At 37.5% G+C, this 20,182-nt stretch overlaps 1 protein-coding gene across 1 annotated transcript in view; it reads left to right on the top strand.

Annotated features, from left to right (window-relative positions):
- The window catches only part of DNAJC27 (DnaJ heat shock protein family (Hsp40) member C27), a 70,053-nt gene that overhangs the window by 29,645 nt on the left and 20,226 nt on the right, over positions 1-20,182 (top strand). The window contains exon 5 of the mRNA XM_036751258.1: positions 17,659-17,781. Within this exon, the coding sequence (XP_036607153.1) occupies positions 17,659-17,781 (123 nt within the window). The remainder of the gene's footprint in view (positions 1-17,658; positions 17,782-20,182) is intronic.

Raw genomic sequence — 20,182 nt, 5'->3', positions numbered from 1 at the left:
ATTGAGGAAATATATAGAATTTAACAACTTAAATAACTAATAGACATGTAGGGCAGAATAAGACAAAACAAGAAGTACAAGCATAGGATTAATTGGGATCCAAGAATGCATCAAAAATGGAGGGAAAATATATCCAATAATATCATTACAGAAAATTTTTGAGAGTAGACAGAGTAAGTGACACTCTGCAAGTAGAGAAAATGAACTTAAGCACAGAGAAATCCTCACTCTAATTCTCCAAGGCACATAATGGTAAAACTGTAGTATTACAAAGATAAAATGTACAAATAAAAATGTATCGAACATTGAGGGAGGAAAAAAACTTACCAATTACTTCTTAGGGACAACAAAGGAAAAATCACAAAACTGGACAAAAATGTGCAAAAGTCTTAAAATGTAAAATTAAACTCCCTAAAAAATGACAATGCTGTTTGAAACTAAAGAATATATTTCAAAGATAAAACTTTGAGGAACTTATTAGCAGAAATCAATAAAGAAATCCTCATTAGCAACTGAGGGAAAACTGCAATCTGAATGCTAAATTCTTTAAAAAAATAATGTTTTTTTTCTTTTTTTTAATTTTTTTTTGTTGCCCTGTTCCCCAGTCAGCTCTCCCTTCTGTCACCCCACTCCCCTCCCATCCCCTTTTCCCATCCTTTCTTGTAGGGCAAGATAAATTTCTACACCCCATTGCCTGTGTATCTTATTTTCTAGTTGCATGCAAAAACTTTTTTTTGTTGTTTTTGAACATCTGTTTTTAAAACTTTTAGTTCCAAATTCTCTTCCCTCTTCCCTTCCCACCCACCCTCCCTAAGAAGTCAAGCAATTCAACATAGGCCACATGCTTATCATTATGTATAACCCTTCCACAATACTCATGTTGTGAAAGACTAACTATATTTTGCTCCTTCCTGACCTATCCCCCTTTATTGAATTTTCTCTCTTGACCCTGTCCCCTTTCGAAAGTGTTTGTTTTTGATTACCTTCACCCCCATCTGCCCTCCCTTCTGTCATCCCCCCTTTTTTATCTTCTTCCTCCTTTTTTCCTGTGGGGTAAGATACCCAAATGAGTATGTATGGTATTCCCTCCTCAGGTCAGATTTGATGAGAGCAAGATTCACTCATTCCCCCTCACCTGCCTTCTCTTCTCTTCCTACAGAAATGCTTTTTCTTGCCACTTTTATGTGAGATAATTTACCCCATTCTATCTCTCCCTATGTGCGTCTCTCAATATATTCCTCTCTCATCCCTTAATTTGATTTTATTTCTTTTAGATACCTTCCCTTCATCTTCAACTCACCCTGTGCCCGCGCTCTCTCTCTCTCTCTCTATATATATATACATACACATACATATATACATACATACACACTCACATATACATATATAAAGATATATATATATATATATATATGCATATTCCCTTCAGCTCCCCTAATACTGAGGTCTCATGAATCGTACACATCATCTTTCCATGTAGGAATGTAAACAAAACATTTCAACTTTAGTAAGTCCCTTGCAATTTCTTTTTCTTGTTCTTTTTCTTGATTACCTTTTCATGCTTCTCTTGATTCTTGTGTTTGAAAGTCAAATTTTCTATTCAGCTCTGGCCTTTTCACTGAGAAAGCTTGAAAGTCCTCTATTTTATTGAAAGTCCATATTTTGCCTTGGAGCATGATACTCAGTTTTGCTGGGTAGGTGATTCTTGGTTTTAATCCTAGCTCCATCGACCTCCGGAATATCGTATTCCAAGCCCTTTGATCTCTTAATGTAGAAGCTGCTGGATCTTGGGTTATTCTGATTGTGTTTCCACAATACTCAAATTGTTTCTTTCTGGCTGCTTGTAGTATTTTCTCCTTGATCTGGGAGCTCTGGAATTTGGCAACAATATTCCTAGGAGGTTTCTTTTGGGATCTATTTGAGGAGGCAATCAGTGGATTCTTTCAATTTCTATTTTGCCCTGTGGCTCTAGAATATCAGGGCAGTTCTCCTTGATAATTTCTTGAAAGATGATATCTAGGCTCTTTTTTTGATCATGGCTTTCAGGTAGTCCAATAATTTTTAAATTATCTCTCCTGGATCTGTTTTCCAGGTCAGTAGTTTTTCCCATGAGATATTTCACATTGTCTTCCACTTTTTCATTCCTTTGGTTCTGTTTTATAATATCTTGATTTCTCGTAAAGTCACTAGCTTCCACTTGCTCCAATCTAATTTTTAAGGTAGTATTTTCTTCAGTGGTCTTTTGGACCTCCTTTTCCATTTGGCTAATTCTGCCTTTCAAGGCATTCTTCTCCTCATTGGCTTTTTGGAGCTCTTTTGACATTTGAGTTTGCCTATTTTTTAAGGTGTTGTTTTCTTCAGTATATTTTTCAGTATTTTTTTTGGTCTCCTTTAGCAAGTCATTGACTTGTTTTTCATGGTTTTCTCACATCCTTCTCATTTCTCTTCCCAATTTTTCCTCTACTTCTCTAACTTGCTTTTCCAAATCCTTTTTGAGCTCTTCCATGGCCTGGGACCAGTTCATGTTTTTCTTGGAGGCTTTTGTTGTAGGCTCTTTGACTTTGTTGACTTCTTCTGACTGTAAGTTTTGGTCTTCTTTGTCACCAAAGAAAGATTCCAGAGTCTGAGACTGAATCTGAGTGCATTTTCGCTGCCTGGGCATGTTCCCAGCCAACTAACTTGACCCTTGAGCTTTTTAGCAGGGTATGACTGCTTGTAGAGTTAAGAGAACTATGTTCCAAGCCTGGGGGGATGTGCCAGCTCTGCCACACCAGCACTCCTCCTTCCCCAAGAACCCCCAACCCGGACTGGACTTAGACCTTCAGCAGGCTCTTACCTCCTGCTCTGATCTGCCACTTAATTCCTCCCACCAGGTGGCCCTGGGGCCGGAAGCAACTGCAGCTGTTGTTCTGCCCCACCTCCTCTGCCCCTGGTGCGGTGGCCGAACCACGAACTCCTTTTTAAACTCTGTCCCCAGCAGCTTTTCCCACTAACCTTCTCTGTTGTCTTTGGTGTTTGTGGGTTGAGAAGTCTGGTAACTGCTGCAGCTCCAAAAATAATGTTTTAAGCCTCTTGCAATGTATAGTTAAGACTTCAATATGAATAATATTAACAACAATAATAATAAATACTATTTGTCACAATTTAAAGTTTGCCAAGTATTTAAAATACATTATCTTATGTATGTTTGGAAAAAAATATATCAACTTCTGATTCTAATAGAAACAATCAGATTGATGTTTGAATAAAATATGTATTATGCTTTACACAAAAAGGTACAACACATGAAAATATGTCCATATTTATTGATAAAAATATATGTACTTACATGACCAACAAGATGGAGGACTGGATTTTTTTTTCTAGTTAGTCTCTACTGCTTTTTCTTTTAATGAGGAAGTATATGTTAGATATAGAGCAACTATAGTTGACTCCATAGACCAGGAAATGAAGAAGCCAAACAAGGTAATAACTTTAAGAATTAACAGTGAAAAACCCTAATTCTTAACCTGCTCACTGATCCCTACTCTACCAGCCTCCACACTCTGGAAGAGTTTACTACCTGATCTACTGCCATGTGGGGCCTACTCAGACATTTCTTAGCTGCTGCTGTAGTCTCTGCCAGAACACCCTAACCCAGGGGTGGGGAGCCTGCAACCCTTACCCTACTATTCCGTGGCAACAGTAGTGGACTTCAACTTTCTCATTCACTTCAGGAAGAAAGGAAGGCATAGGAGTGTAGGACCATGCTCTACCTGGGACAATCACTTGTCCAGAGACTAAAGAATAGAGGGAACTCATGCAGGGTGCCATCACACAGAGCTGCTTGAAGCCTGAAGGAAAAGAGATTAGAATCCAGCTGAAGCCAGTCCTTTCCCCCCAGAAATTAGTTGGGGCAGTGGTAAAGGCCAATGAAAAATGAATTCCCCATTGTCCGAAGAGGCTAAAACAGCTTTGAGGTCTAGCCTCAGAAGCCCCATCATCAAAGAGGAATGAGTCAGAAAGTGAATGCTAGGGAAATAAAAGGAAAAAAAGACTATAACTTCTAAAGATCTCAAGAGAAAGCAAACATTTTAAAAAGTAACACACAAGCAGATACCAAAACTGGAAGGAAAATCTATATTTTGCAAGACAAAGGAAATTTAACCAATACATTATTAAACCCAGGAAGGACCTTGTGGATTCCCAAGAGAACATGGAACTATATTACGTTCCTGATTGGTCCAAGAGGAAAACCAGAACTTGAAAGAAATAAAAGGGAACAAAGATGTTAAAAAGGAACAAAGAGTGTGTAACCTGCACAGCAGAAATAATTAGCAGAATAGAATCCGTGGTGGCAAATCTCTTCAAAATAGTGAAAGAAAAACCAACAGATTGGGAATACAAATATGCTGAAGTGAAGGACAATCTGGAAGAAGAGAAGCAAAACATTAATGTTAAAAGAATGGGTGATCAATGCATTAACCTGAAAGACAGTATACAGAGACACCTTAAGGATCATAGGTGTCCCAGAAGAACATGACAAAAATGTGAATACAATATGAAATAAATGATTTTTTAAAACTGTGCAGATCATCTGGTTACAGAAATCAAAATATGGATCAAAAGTATCCACTAATCACCTTCATCAAAACAAAAACCTATACCTCAAACTTCCAAGACATCGTGGATACATTTAACAATTCCAGTGACAAGGAGAAGGACATTCAAATATAAAGGAAGGGAAATTCAAATACCATGAAACTATTCTGTACTCACCAGAAACTACAGAAGAGTATGGAACAACATATTCCAAAAGGCAGAGGAACTCAAGATGCAACCCAAAATAATACTCTACCAACCTGACCCAAATCATGAACAACAAAATATTCAATAACAGAGGCATTTGAAGTATTCCTATCCCCTCCCTTGCAAAAATACCAGTCATGAGCTTATTGTTCTACTTGCCAACACTCTAAACAACAGAAACAGAAGAAAGGTAAGTAAATACAACTGTCAAGGAAAACATATGTAACAAAATAAATTGTCCCATTTCTAGATGAGGTAGTTCTCTAAAAGGAAAAAGAAATGTGAGAAAAACACCATGAAATTTAAAAAAAAATAAAAACAGGGATCATTCAGAGAGCTCTTTCTAAAAGAGTATTTAAAGGGGAAAAAGAAGAAAACAGACCTTTAAGAAATAGAAGTGATAATAGACAAACAAGCTTAAAACACCTAAACTCTATACCTTTTCCCCCTTTACAGGTGAATGAATGTATTTTTTGGGACTGAGCTATTGCATTGGAAAGGGCATAAAAGGAGATGGAGGAGAGATTCAGTAGAGGAAATGTGTGATGTACTGTAATCAAGTTTTTGATTAACAATGAAGGGAAAATAATTCCTGAATTATTTAGGAATTAAGAGTTGGGAGAGGTCTCAATTCATCGGTGGGAGAGAGTTCCTCTTAAAAACAGTCTCATGGGTGGAGAGATATATTTGGTAAAAAGAGACCTGGACTTTACCATGAGTTTAATCTGCAGGGATTTGTTGCTCAAGGAGACTATTTCCTATGAGAGAGTATTGTACCTTTGTGGACAGTGTCCTGCCTCAGAAAAAGGGAGATCAGAGCTTGTAGGGGCAGCTGGTATTCAGAAGGGTGGGAGGACATGAAGTCAGAGAGAAGACTGCATGGCAATTGGGAAAAAATCTTATTGGGAAGAGGGCAGGGGGTAGAAGTAGACCGCACTGTTTGGCACAAAGGGGCATTTCTATCATAGGGCAATGATTCTATTCCATTGCCTCCCCGAGGAATTGATATTTCTAAGAATGAGGCACAAGAGGAAAAATGAGGATGGGGAATGATGAAATAACATAGAAATTGTTTAGAAGCGAGAACTCAAACTTGGTATTTTAGAAGCTTCTATAAAGACAACAAAGAAACTAAAGAAAAAATAAATATAAAGATTATGAAGCAGATAATAAAAATGTAGAACAGACAGAAAGGGAAGAGAATTAATGAATAGAATAGACTAAAGAAATCCTTTTTAGTCAAGTCATTAAGCACCTACTATATTCTAGCCAGGAGTGAGGAACCTGTGGCCTTCTAGGTCCTTGGGTGAGTCCAAATTCTATAGAACAAATCCTTTTATTAAGGGGATTTGTTCTGTGAAGTTTGGATTCATTTAAAAGCCTGCATTTGAGGACCTAGAGGGCCACATGTGGCCTCAAGGCCACAGGTTCCCCACCCTGGTTCTAAATACTTTATTAACTTCCGAGGCTACAAAAAAAGGCATTTAAAAAAACTTCAACCCAGTCCCTTCTTTCAAGGAGCTCACATTCTAATGAAGGATACAAACTGCAGATATTTAATGTACACAATTTTATGGATAAAAAGATATATATTCTGGATAAATTGAAAATAGTCTTAGAGGGAAGGAACTAACATGAAAGTCTCCTTGGAGAAGGTGGGTTATAGATCTCTGGTGATGACTTAATGGAAATAGAAAGGAATTTACATCCATTTTCCACCAGCCATACATGGCACTTTTACAAAAATTGATCATTTTGGGGGTCATAAAGACCTCACCAAAAATGTACAAAAGCAGAAATACTAAACACATCATGTGCTGGTCATAACACAGCAAAAAATTATAGCCAGTAAAAACCCCTTGAAGAAAGAATTTTTAAAGTATTTGGGGGCTCAAATAATTATAAAGTACTGTTGGGTCAAAGAAGAAATAATAGAAACAAAAGAAATAAAGGGCAATACTGTAGTGAGAAAACTTACTAAAACTTGTGACATGCAGCTAAAGCTATTCTGAGAGGGAAATTTATAACTAAATACTTTCATTGACAAAAGAAAGAACAAATCATTAATTTGGGTGTGCAATTAAAAAACTCGAACAACAAATCAAAAATTTCCAACTAAATAACAGAGTAGAGATTCTGAATATTAAATAAAATAATAATAAAATGGAGAGTAAAACAATAATTGAATTCCTAAATAAACTAGGATATATTTTTAAAATCCACAGTTGGCAAACCAGATTTTTTTAAAAGAGAAAAGAAAATTGTCTCAAAAATGAAAAAGGATAATTTACAACAATTAAAGAGGAAAAAAGGAAATCATTAGAAACCATTTTGCCCAGTTATATGTTGATAAATGATAACTTAGAAGAAATGGATATTTATAAAAACATAAAATACCCAGATTAACAGAAAAGGAATAGATTATTTAAATAACCCAGTATCTGAAAAGGAAATTGAGCAAGTCATAAATGAACTCCAAAAACAATCCCAAGGTCAAATATATTAATAAGTGAATTCTATCAATCAAAGAACATTTCATTGCAGTACTCTAATAAACTATTTACAATAATGAGAAAAAGAAAACTGCTATATCCCTTGTTAATTTATTAGTTATGGAACAGTTGTATTCTTATAAATTTGAATCTGTTTGTTATATGTCCTGGAAATGAGACTTTATTGGTGAAATTTATTTAAAGATTTTCCCCAGTTACCCATTTCTTGTTTTACCTGCATTGGTTTTGTTTGTGCAAAAAAACCAAAACCAAACCCACATGCAACTTTTACTTTTTGTTTAATTAAAAGTCTATTTTATCTTTCATAATCCTCTTTATTCCTTAATTATATGTGAATCCTAGCCATAGATCTGAAAGGTAATTTCTTCCTTGCTCCTCTGATTTTTTTTGGTGGAGGCAGGGGAGGGATTGGTCTTAAGTCATGTATCCATTTGGTCCTTATCTTGGTATATGGTATGAGATACAGTTTTACCAGTTTGCTCTCTCTTCCAGTTTTCGTTTGTTTTCCTGACTATTTTCCAGTTTTCCTCTCAATTTTTGTCACAGTAAGTTCTTACACCAGTAGCTGGGGATCATATTCTATTCTCAACACTCATAATTGTTGACCTCTTTGAAGCCAGTTCCATTACCTCCTTCTCCTGGATACTTGCTCCTCTCTAGATTTTCATGACCTTGCCTTCTCTTGGTTCTTGTATGTCTGACTGTTCCTTGCCATTTTCTTTTGCTGGGTCTTTTTCCAGGTCATGCCCTTTAACTATGGATGTCCCTCAAGGCTCTGTCTGTGGCCCTCTCCTCTTCTTTTATACTATTTCATAATTATCATCTCTATGCAGATGATTCTCAGATCTTTTTATCTAGCCCTTGTGTGTCTCTTGTCCTCCAGTCTCACATCAGAAACTACCTATTGATTATCTTGAATTCGATGTCCCATAAGTATCTCAAATGCACTTATGTACAAAACAGATCTTATCTTTTTTCCCCATATCCTCCCTATTTTCCAAACTTTTCCATTATTGTCAAGGACACCACCCAGTCACCCAAGCTTGCAATTTCAGTATCATCCTCATCTCCTCACTTCAACTCACCTCACATATACAGTATGTTGTCAAATCTTACTATTTCTACCTTCACAACATCTTTTAGATCTAAGTTCCCTTTCTATACACACAGCCACTATCCTGGTGTATAGTATGTTAGCAACTCACACCTGGGCTGTTACACTAGCGTTCTGTTTGTCTCCCTGCTTCAGGTCTTTCCTCATTCCATTCCATCTTCTACTCAGCTACCGAAGTGATTTACCTAAAGCTCCGTTCTGACTGTGTCATTCCCCTTGCTCTGTAAAGTTCAGTTCTGATCACATCACTCTCCTTCCTTCCATGCTATTTCAGTAAGTTCCCTTTTATCTCCAATATCAAGTATAAAATACACTGTTTGCATTTTAAAGTCTCTAAAAACCCGATTCGTTTCTATCATTCCACTCTTCTTATATTTTACTGTATCTCATGACTCTGTATCTTTTTAGTGGCTCTTACCCAGGTCTGGTATGCTCTGTCTCATCACCTTTATCTCATGGGATTTCCTGCCCTCCTTCAAGAACTCAGCTCAAATCCCACCTTCAGTAAGCTAACTTTTCTGACTCGGTCCTCCCATTGCTAGTACCTTCCTTCTATAAAGATGTAAAAGACATAGAAGACACAATTTAATGCTCCTCTTTGGACTGGATCAATCTAGCAGGAAAAAAAAAAGAGAAAATATAAAGTTGAACAAATTTTTGGAAAAGTTTAGAGCTAAAAAATTTATGGCAACTTTTGAATAAGCTCACTAAAGAATATACGTATTATTTAGCATCATATGGCACTTTAATAAAGGAGACCATATATTTTGGCATGGAGAAATTAAAAATAAATATTAAAAGACAGAATTGCTAAACTCATCTATTACAGATCATAAACTATAAAAATACAAATCTGATAAGGCAAACAAATATACACACACAAAGACAGATCTAAATGGAGAATAAATAATTAAAAAAGAAAAAGTAACATTATTAGTAATTATATAAAAGATAGTGATAAAGATGAGACACCATACTAAAATTTCTGGCATTCAACTAAAGCTGACCTTGGAAAAAACTATGTTCCTAAAAATATACATTAGCAAAATAGAGAATAAATGAACTAAACGTGCATTAAAAAAATAGGTAAAAATAAGCACAAAAGAGGAAATATTTAAAATGAGAGCAAACTTGGATAAATTTGAAACTGAAAAAATTACGGAACTGATGAAACTACAATCCTTCTCATTGAAAAGAATAACAAAAACTGATAAACTTTAGCTAATCTGATTTGTAAGAAGGCAGAAAATCAAACCAACTAAATGGAAAATGAACAAGAAGGGTGGAGCCAAGATGGCGGCTAGAAAGCAGGGACTTGCTTAAGCTCTCCCCCAGGTCCCTCTAAAAACCTATAAAAATGTCTCTGAAAAAATCCTAGAGCTGCAGAACCCACAAAATAGCAGAGGGAAGCAGAGCTCCAGCCCAGGACAGCCTGGATGGTCTCTGGGAAGGGTCTATCACACGGAGCTGGGAACAGAGCAGAGCAGAGCCCAGCATGGGCTGCGCCAGGACCAACCAGGCCGAACAGGCCGTAGGGCCCTGAATCAGTGAGCTGTGGCAGTTACCAGACTTCTCAAACCACAAACACCAAAGACAACAGAGCAGGTTAGTGGGAAAAGATGTTGGAACAGAGTGAAAGGAGTTTGAGATCAGCCACGCCACCGCCCCGGGGGGGTGGCAGAGGTTGTGCAGCTCTGAGGCTGCTTCCAGAGCTACAGCTGCAGTTGCTTCCAGCCCCAGGCCCACCTGGTGGGAGGAATTAAGCAGTGGATTAGAGTGGGAGTGCAAAACCTGCTTTGCCCTGCCTGGATCTGGGCTGCAATCCTGGTTGGCAGTTCTTGGAGAAGAAGGAGTGCTAGTGTGGCAGAGTTTGCTGTGTAGAAGTAGCTCTGAAAACAGCAGTGCAGCCCCTCAAGCTTGAGACAAAGTACTCTCTACTCTACAAACAGTTGTACCCCTACAAAAAGCTCAGGGGCCAAATAGTTGGCTGAGAACATGAACAGGCAGCAAAAAGGGTCTCAGATTCAGACTCAGACTTTGGAATCTTTTTTAGGTGAAAAGACCAAAATATAGAGCTAGAAGAAGTCAACAAAGTCAAAGAACCTACATCAAAAGCCTCCAAGAAGAATAGTAACTGGTCTCAGGCCCTGGAAGAGCTCAAAAAGGATTTCGAAAAGCAAGTTAGAGAAGTAGAGGAAAAATTGGGAAGAGAAATGAGAGTGATGGAAGAAAACCATGAAAAACAAGTCAATGACTTGCTAAAGGAGACCCAAAAAATACTGAAGAAAATAACACCTTAAAAAATAAACTAACTCAAATGGCAAAAGAACTCCAAAAAGCCAATGAGGAGAAGAATGCCTTGAAAGGCAGAATTAGCCAAATGGAAAAGGAGGTCCAAAAGACCACTGAAGAAAATACTACCTTAAAAATTAGATTGGAGCAAGTGAAGCTAGTAACTTTAGGAGAAATCAAGATATCATAAAGCAGAACCAAAGGGATGAAAAAAATGGAAGACAATGTGAAATATCTCATTGGAAAAACCACTGACCTGGAAAATAGATCCAGGAGAGATAGTTTAAAAATTATTGGACTACCTGAAAGCCATGATCAAAAAAAGAGCTTAGATATCATCTTTTAAGAAATTATCAAGGAGAACTGCCCTGACATTCTAGAGCCAGAGAGCAAAATAGAAATTGAAGGAATCCACAAATTGCCTCCTCAAATAGATCCCAAAAAGAAAACTCCTAGGAATATTGTTGCCAAATTCCAGAGCTCCCAGATCAAGGAGAAAATACTGCAAGCAGCCAGAAAGAAACAATTTGAGTATTGTGGAAACACAGTCAGGATAACACAAGATCTAGCAGCTTCTACATTAAGGGATCGAAGGGCTTGGAATACAATATTCTATAGGTCAATGGAGCTAGGATTAAAACCAAGAATCACCTACCCAGCAAAACTCGAGGTATCATGCTCCAAGACAAAATATGGATTTTCAATAAAATAGAGGACTTTCAAGCTTTCTCAGTGAAAAGGCCAGAGCTGAATAGAAAATTTGACTTTCAAACACAAGAATCAAGAGAAACATGAAAAGGTAAACAAGAAAGAGCAATCATAAGGGACTCCCTAAAGTTGAACTGTTTTGTTTACATTCCTACATGGAAAGATGATGTGTATAATTCATGAGACCTCAGTATTAGGGTAGCTGAAGGGAATATACATATATGTATATATATACATATATATATATATATATTATATATATATATAGACAGAGTGCACAGGGGGAGTTGAATATGAAGGGATGATATCTAAAAAAATAAAATTAAGGGATGAGAGAGGAATATGTTGAGAGAGAGAGAAAGGGAGAGATAGAATGGGGTAAATTATCTCACATAAAAGTGGGAAGACAGAGCAGTTCTGTAGGAAGGGAAGAGGGGGCAGGTGAGGGGGAATGAGTGAATCTTGTTCTCATCAGATTTGACCTGAGGAGGGAATAACAAACACACTCAATTGGGTATCTTACCCCACAGGAAAGAAGGAAGAAGGAGATATAAAAGGGGGGATGACAGAAGGGAGGGCAGATAGGGTGAGGATGTAATCAAAAGCAAACACTTTCAAAAAGGGACAGGGTCAAGGGAGAAAACTGAATAAAAGGGGAAAGGATAGGAGGGAGCAAAATATAGTTAGTCTTTCACAACATGAGTATTGTGGAAGAGTTTTGCATAATGATACACATGTGATTTATGTTGAATTGCTTGCCTTTTAGGGAGGGTGGGTGGGGAGGGAAGAGGGGAGAGAATTTGAAACTCAAAGTTTTAAAAGCTGATGTTCAAAAAAAGTGGTTTTTGCATGCAACTGGAAAATAAGATATACAGACAATGGGGCATAGAAATCTATCTTGCCCTACAAGAAAGTAAGGGAATAGAGGATGGGGGGAGTGGGGTGACAGAAGGGAGGGCTGACTCGGGAATGGGGCAGTCGGAATATATGCCATCTTGGAGGGGGCGAGGGTAGAAATGGGGAGAAAATTTGTAATTCAAAATCTTGTGAAAATCAATGCTGAAACCTAAAAATATTAAATAAAAAATATAAATTAAAAAAAAGAAAAAGAACAAGATGAAATCACAGCCCAACCAAAAGAAATAAAAAGAATTATCAGAACCTACTATGCACAATTACATAGCAAGGCTGAAAACAGAAAAAAGTAGAGAATTACTTTTAGAAAATATAAAACACTCAAACCAACAAAATGCCAAATAGAAATGTTAATTAATCCAGTCCCAGAAAAGGAAAGCTGCAAAGGAACTGCATAAAGAAAAAAAAACATACTTCTGGTCTGGAGAGTTCTATAAGCCTTTTAAATGACAATACCACTAGACTACACTATTTTCCAGATTTGAGTAATAAAGCACTCTACCATACTGTTTATGAAACAAATAAGAACCTAATACCAAAACCCAGGGAAAGAAAAAGCAGAAGGGGGCCATAGGACCAATAGCACTCATGAATTTGGATTGAAAAATTTTAAATATAATCCCATCAGACTACAGCAGTTGCGCTAAGGATTCATTCACTATGACCAAGTTAGATTTATACCACAATGCAAAGATGTTTCAGAATTATTAAAGTGACATGATTATATTAAAAACAAAAACGTGCAGAGTGCTGCCAATTCATTTCAGGTTTAATGCTTTACTAATCGGATTACCAAAAGGATACTGTATAGAGCTAGATGCCAAATAACATTCATTTGGAGAAACCATTTGTTTATTAATTAAATGAAATACTAAAAAAGTTAGCAGTGAAGTGACAGTTAAAATTTTAGACATCAAAATGTATTATAAAAAGCAGTCATCAAAATCTATATTAAGAATATGCTTGGGAGAAATCAGAAATATAGAACTCTGTAACATCATTCAATAAACCTGAAAACAAATTACTTAAAAACACCCTATTTGATAACTTCTAGGAAAACTGGAAAGCATTCTAGCAAAAATTAGATTTAGATCAACATCTTACACCACATTCTACAATGTAAGCACAACTTAAACATTAAAGATCTTACCATAAAAAAAATTAGATGAGAAGCAGATCATATACCCTTTCCTGTTCTACATAGGAAATGTTTTCTTAACCAAATAAAGGAGACAGGCAATTACAAAAGATAGATTAATTTTGGTTACATGAAATTAATCTGCACAGACAAAATAAATGCATTTGGAAGAAGAGGGGAGGCAGTTGAATGGGGAAAAAATATCTTTGTTTTTAAATTTCTCAGATAAGGGTTTGTTCTTCTACATATAGACAACTGATAGAAATATAGACAACCAAAAGTCATTCTCTGATAGATAAATAATCAAAGGATATGAAGAAACATTTCCCCAAAGAATTACAAATTATTAACAACCATATGAAAGAATGATCTAAATCTCAAATAATAAAAGAAATGCAAAGCAAAACAATTGTAAGTTTATGCCTTAAACCCAGCAAATTGGCAAAGATGACAAAAGACAAAAATAGTCATTTTTGGAGGGGTTGTGGGACAATAGGTTCAGGAGAAATGGCAAAGAATAAGTATGGCACTAAAGAAAAGATGTGAGAAAACACTCCCCATTCCTTTGCAGAAATCTGAAGTCCACAGACATGAACCATTGCACATGTTTTTAGGTTTTTTTTTAATGTTTTGATCAGTTTTGCTGTGTTTTAGAAAACATTCTTTGTGATATGGTATGACTCACTGGGAGGAGGAAGAGAGGGTCATGGAGAAATTTAAGTGATATAAAAACAAAAGACAAAAATATTATCTTTTTTATGAATTTGTTTTGTATTTAAATGCCTCACAAATAACAAAATAGGTAGTTTCATCTTATTTAATATCAGGCATAAAAATGGGCTCTCATCAAGTGTGCCTCCTGGCCTCTTTTCTTGTCCTGGTCTGGACAACTTTGGTTTTAAGGCAGGAGGGACCTGAGCCCTGCTACACAATCAGGGCCTGCTTCTCCATGTATCTTTACCAGCTTCTCAGAATGCCATCTTCTTTATGAGGATTTTACCACTGATAGCCTTGATAGGGGCTTTTTGCTCAGTAGATTCTTTAGGGGTCTTTCCTGAGCTGAAAGTTAACCTGCTTTGGCTCTGCAGGTCCAATTATCACAGTTGTTGTTTCTGATCTGTACCCAGGTGCTGTGGCATTGACAGTGTAAGTACCTGGTAGTAGCAGCCGGAAGTATTCACCTTGCTTACTTGAAGTGACATCATGAACAATCCCATTAATAGAAATCACTGTTCCTGCAATGCCATTGTTATTTTCATTAATAATCATTCCCTTGATGCCATGGTGAACTTCTTCCAGGAAACTAATCAGTGAATCCCGGTTGCCAAGCCACTCCCTTTTGCAGTTCCTCCTGGCACAGAAACTTATTGCAATTCAATTCCAGAGTGGTATCAAAGCACTTGGTATGAAGGTAATTGAAGTTTTGCATTGCCTTGCTGACAGAATACCAATGGTGATATCATTAGGAAAGTAATCTCCACAGTTCCAGCCCAGGCGCGTCCATCCATGTGCATAGGGAATAGTCTTTCTGAAAAAAGCTTATCATCTGGAGTGAGATATATTCATAAGCAGTATAATGGAAACCCCAAACCCGATGCTTGTGGGACCTGTCATATGGGTAATTGGCTACAACTGCACATCCATGAAGATTGGCAGAAAGAACAAAGTTGATGGATTCCATCCACTGCATGACAGCCTAAATCTTTGGTTCCACCTGATTTCTCCAGTTGTCTGAAAGAGGTATGTGGTGGTTGGGCCCCCCACTATTCTCATTGTAGTACATGTAGGTGTTAAGATCTAGAAAGTTTTGATTTAGGTCTATTCCATTGGCATTGTTCTGGCAAGTAAGACACCCCTTGGTGTCTGGGCCCTGGTCTGCAGCTACTTCATTACCATCCAGGTTCACGGAAGGCAAGATGTGAATCCTTGCGTTGTGAATCAGCTAGACTATGTGTTCTTTCCTCTGGTGGTACTCTTTGCACAGGAATTCACAAAGTTCTTACAGCAGCTCTCTCCCCAGCACTTCATTCCCATGGATGTTTCTGACATACTTAAATTCTGGCTATAAGAACTCATGCATTCCAGGGAAGTCACTGAATTCCAGGACATGGAGGTGTCATTGATGCTGTAACTGGTGCTGTAAACTTTAGTGATGTGAGGTCACTCATTATGTACCTTGTAGCATCATAATGATGATGTTGATGTCACAGAAAGTCACCCTACCTGACAGCAGCAGGAGCCAGCAAAGGGCTGAGAGCACTCCTGACATCTGCCTGGGCTTTTTTCTTCAGAGACACCCACTTCTTCTCCAGTCCTGACTTCTCTTCTAGCCAGAATCCAAGGACACCTAAGCTTCCTCCAGCCTCTCCTGGAGAAGACCCCAGCTCTACTGAAGAAAAATGTATCTTTAAAATAAAAATAATACAATTAAAAAAAAAACAGATAGGAAACAAGAACAGAGGGGAAAATGGAAAGAAAGGAGCTGAAAATCCTGAAGTCAGTATTCTGATTTATAAACATTTGGGAGATATAGGAGTTAATATTTTAAAAACTAAAATAGAGCTGATTTGGCTAACTTAAGTTTAATAGTTGAAAGAGATTTAGAAAATTAAGATAGATTTTACTTCTTTCAGACGATAGTAGGAACAGCACAGTAATAATGAGTGGAGTTATATAGCATAACATATGTGAGAGAGCTAGGCAGCAATGACAGTATGTCGCAAGGTCAGTAACAGTAGCTTTCTGTGAGCAACCCACACCGCCACAAGGCTCCACTATGTTATTTAATATTTCATCATTGTAGTCACCCCAAATCCTCCACTACCTGCTGCTAGTCCAGCACAGCTTATCTGTGAGCAGCTTAACTTTCTTCTTTGCCCTATTTGACTTACCTTTCCTAGCCTTTCCATTACAGTGGGCAATGTGATCCAAGGCAAGGTAGTGTTGCTTTTGAAGGACAGACATGCAACCCTGTATTAAAACTATGGCATTGCCCCCAGGTTTGTAATATTCAAGTTGTATGATATGGTAGATAGAGCACAAGAAGATCTATGTTCAGATCTTGTTCCATATTACCTGTGTGACCACAGACAAGTTGTTTAACTGCTCAGGGGCATGGTTTGGTCTCTTTATCTACAGAGTAGCAATAAGAATGCCTAGAGTGCCTGTCTCACAGGGTTGTGAGGTTTAAGTGAGATAATGGATGTAAAGTGCACTGCAGACTTGGTTGTTGTTCAGTTGTTTCAGTCATGTCCAGCTCTTCGTGACCCCATTTGGGCTTTTGGGCAAAGACACTGGAGTGGTTTGCCATTCCTTCTCCAGATCATTTTACAGATGAGGAACTGAGGCAAACAGGGTTCGGTGACTTGCCCAGAGTCACATAGCTAGAGCTGTGGGGCTGGATTTGAACTCAGGAAGATGAGTCTTCCTGACTTTGGGCCTGCTGCTCTATACACGGAGCCACCTAGCTGTTCCCTTGCAAACTTTAAAGTGCTACAAAAATGTTGTTATTATTGTTGTGTTGTTCTTGTGTTGTGACCATATAAAGCATGAAGTTGATTACTGCATATACTCCTACATGAGTCATACCAGAAAGCACAAAAGCATGTTAACTGCTTTTGGTGTGTTTGTTGTGGCTCCACAATTGACTTAATCATTGAAATCCGTTGGTAGGTAGTGTGATATGTCTCCCAGGAGACAAGAGACCATTCCATTTAAATGTTCGATTAGAAAGGTAGTTGTATATTAGCTGAAAGCTTAGCAAGAGGAATAAAATATTTGTAATCATTCTTAATATCATTGATTCTGTTACTATAATTCAATAATTATAATTATTTTTTCTTTTTCACATATATCATACAGTTGTTCTGTAACTTAACTACTGGTGTTCATTCTTGCACAGGGTAGGTAAACTAGAATGTTTATAATTGAGTGGTTTCTGAAGCAGCTGTCAGTCACTTCCAGTGCTTGCTACTCAATAAACTGTACTCCTCATTCTCTTTCCTCCTTTTTCTCATCATTACCTTTTCATTTTCGTTTTCCCTCCTCCTTTTCCCCCCTTTATTCCTCCTAATGACATTTACGGACATTATTTAGCTTCCCTGACACCTATTTTAGATGAAATATTTGGTTAAGCTACTCTGTAGGAATGCAAAAATTATTAAATAGAACTCTCTTCCTTCTTGTTTAAGATTGACTGCACCAAGCATCGCTGTGTAGATGAAAGTGAAGGACGCCTTTGGGCTGAAAGCAGAGGGTTCCTGTATTTTGAGACTTCAGCACAAACTGGAGAAGGAATTAACGAGATGTTCCAGGTAACTTAGTCATATAGGGAATGTGCCAGAACTGATCGTGTTGTGTTTTAGTTTAAATTCTAAGACACCAGCAAACCAAAAAAATGTATTTCCTAAGAGAATGAGTGAATCATTGTTCCTAGAAAGTAAACTCCTTTATGATAGTTAGGAAATTTCTTCGTATTTACCTGTCTTTCACTGTACTTATTATAAACCATTAAATAAGACAAGAATTTTTTTAAAAGATTTCCTTTGACCCCTAAGCGGACAGTTAGCAACTTACTGAGATATTAGGAAGGGGTACTATCTATGTGCCTTAAAAACTGAGATCTTGTGGATAATGGCTATTGATAATCCTCTTCATCCCAGGGCAACTTCTAGCACTGGCTCCTGGAAAAATGTCACTAAGTGTGTTGTTGAGAGCAGAGTTTGAGTATGTGGAGAGGATGGAAAGTTAGTATTATACTTAGAATTATTAGTGGTGTGAGTCAGAGGGTGAATGAAAATGTATTATACAATGAATAAACTGGGGTGGATAGAGATGGAGAGAAGGTAGGTAGTGTTTAGATGTGGATCCATAGGCATTTTAAGAGAGATAATGAGATGTAGGTCCCTATAAGTTTTGTCCTTACTCTGAAGTATGATTCTTCAGAGGCTTGGGCTCCCCCCAAAATCATAGTGAACCTTGATATATAGGAGGTATGCAAGATTAAGTTGGGCACAAAAGTAGGCACATCCAGCCTGAGTGTTTAGCTAGCAAAATTAAGTGCATTCTGGGGCTCACTCTCCCTTCATGGAACAATTGCAGCATCTGATTACTGTGATGACAGAACTTTGTCACATTCTGTACCTGAATGCTACAGTTCTAAATCCCTGAACAAGAAAAGAAAATGTCTGCATAGGGCCCAAATGGACCCAGAATCACAGCCTTAGAGAGTGGGAATTAAAGCACATCCGTGATGTTCATGTTTCAGAACCATTGATGATTTGCTAAGCTTTACTGTATCGATCTGTTCTTTTGGGTCACTGATTCTTAGTAAGTTGGTAACTAAATGAATGTCAGTGAGTAGTGTCTATTTTGTGTCTTTAAAAGTCCTAGTATATACCACAGTAGGCTCATTCCAAATTAACTGGGCTGGAAGAGGACTTCATAGTCAATATTCCTATCAGACGATCTTGAAAACCAACATTAACAGGAAATAATCCACCTGCAGTGGCTATAGATGCTTTGAAGCATTGTAGTTCAAGCTCATAGCATTGATATGGTCCTAGAACCTTCCATAATTCTTCTTTAACAATGTAAATTTTATGCTTATCTGGTAGAAAATATTCTCAGAAACTAACAGATAAAAATTTCATAAGAAATACTATTGTCAAGAAAAGGAGGTAACCCAATCTATTTTGTGTCCTTTCAGATGGTACATAAAGATAACATTTATTTTATTTTAGTTTTTTTTTAATTAATTTATTTATTTTTCGTTTACCACACACGGTTCTACATAATTTTGAGTTCCAGATTTTCTCCCCTCCCTCCCCCCTCCCTCCCCAAGATGGCATGGAATCTCATATAACTATCATGTATAACTTCACATTGAATTAATTTATACACTAGTCAAGTTGTGGAGAAGAATTATGACCAATGGAATGAATCATGAGAAAGAAGAAACAGAACCAGAGAAAAAAAAAACAACCCAAAAACAAAAACAAAAGAGAAGCGAAAAAGGCGAGCATGTAGTGCGCCTCAATCTGTATTCAAACTTCACAGTTCTTTCTCTGGATGAAGATAGCATTCTCCATCGTGAGTCCCCTGGAGTTGTCCTTGCACCTTAGGTTGCTGAGAAGAGCGAAGTATGTCAGGGTTGGTCCTCACAGAATCCATATATCTGGCTGTGTACAACGTTCTCCTGGCTCTGCTCTGCTCACTCAGCATTATGTCATGTAGGTTTTTCCAGGTTGTTACGAAGTCTGCATCATCCCCATTTCTTATGGCACAATAGTATTCCATCACCTTCATATACCACAGCTTGTTCAGCCATTCCCCAATTGATGGACATCCCTTTGATTTCCAATTCTTGGCTACCACAAAAAGAGCTGCTATAAATATCCTTGTACATATGGGTCCTTTTCCCGCTTGTGTGATTTGGGATACAACCCTAGAAGTGGTATTGCTGGGTCAAAGGGTATGAACATTTTTATAGCCCTTTGGGCATAGTTCCAAATTGCTCTCCAAAATGGCTGGATCAGCTCACAACTCCACCAGCAATGTAACAATGTTCCAATTTTCCCACATCCTTTCCAGCATTTATCATTTTCCTGTTTTGTTATTTTAGCCAATCTGACAGGAGAGATGTGGTATCTAAGAGTTGTTTTGATTTGCATTTCTCTAATCAGTAGTGATCCAGAGCATTTTTTCATATGCCTA

This window comes from Trichosurus vulpecula, chromosome 3 (assembly GCF_011100635.1).
Source record: "Trichosurus vulpecula isolate mTriVul1 chromosome 3, mTriVul1.pri, whole genome shotgun sequence".
NCBI lineage: Eukaryota > Metazoa > Chordata > Mammalia > Diprotodontia > Phalangeridae > Trichosurus > Trichosurus vulpecula.
The sequence above is the reverse complement of the archived record's forward strand: the minus strand, read 5'-3'. Positions and strand labels throughout refer to the sequence as shown.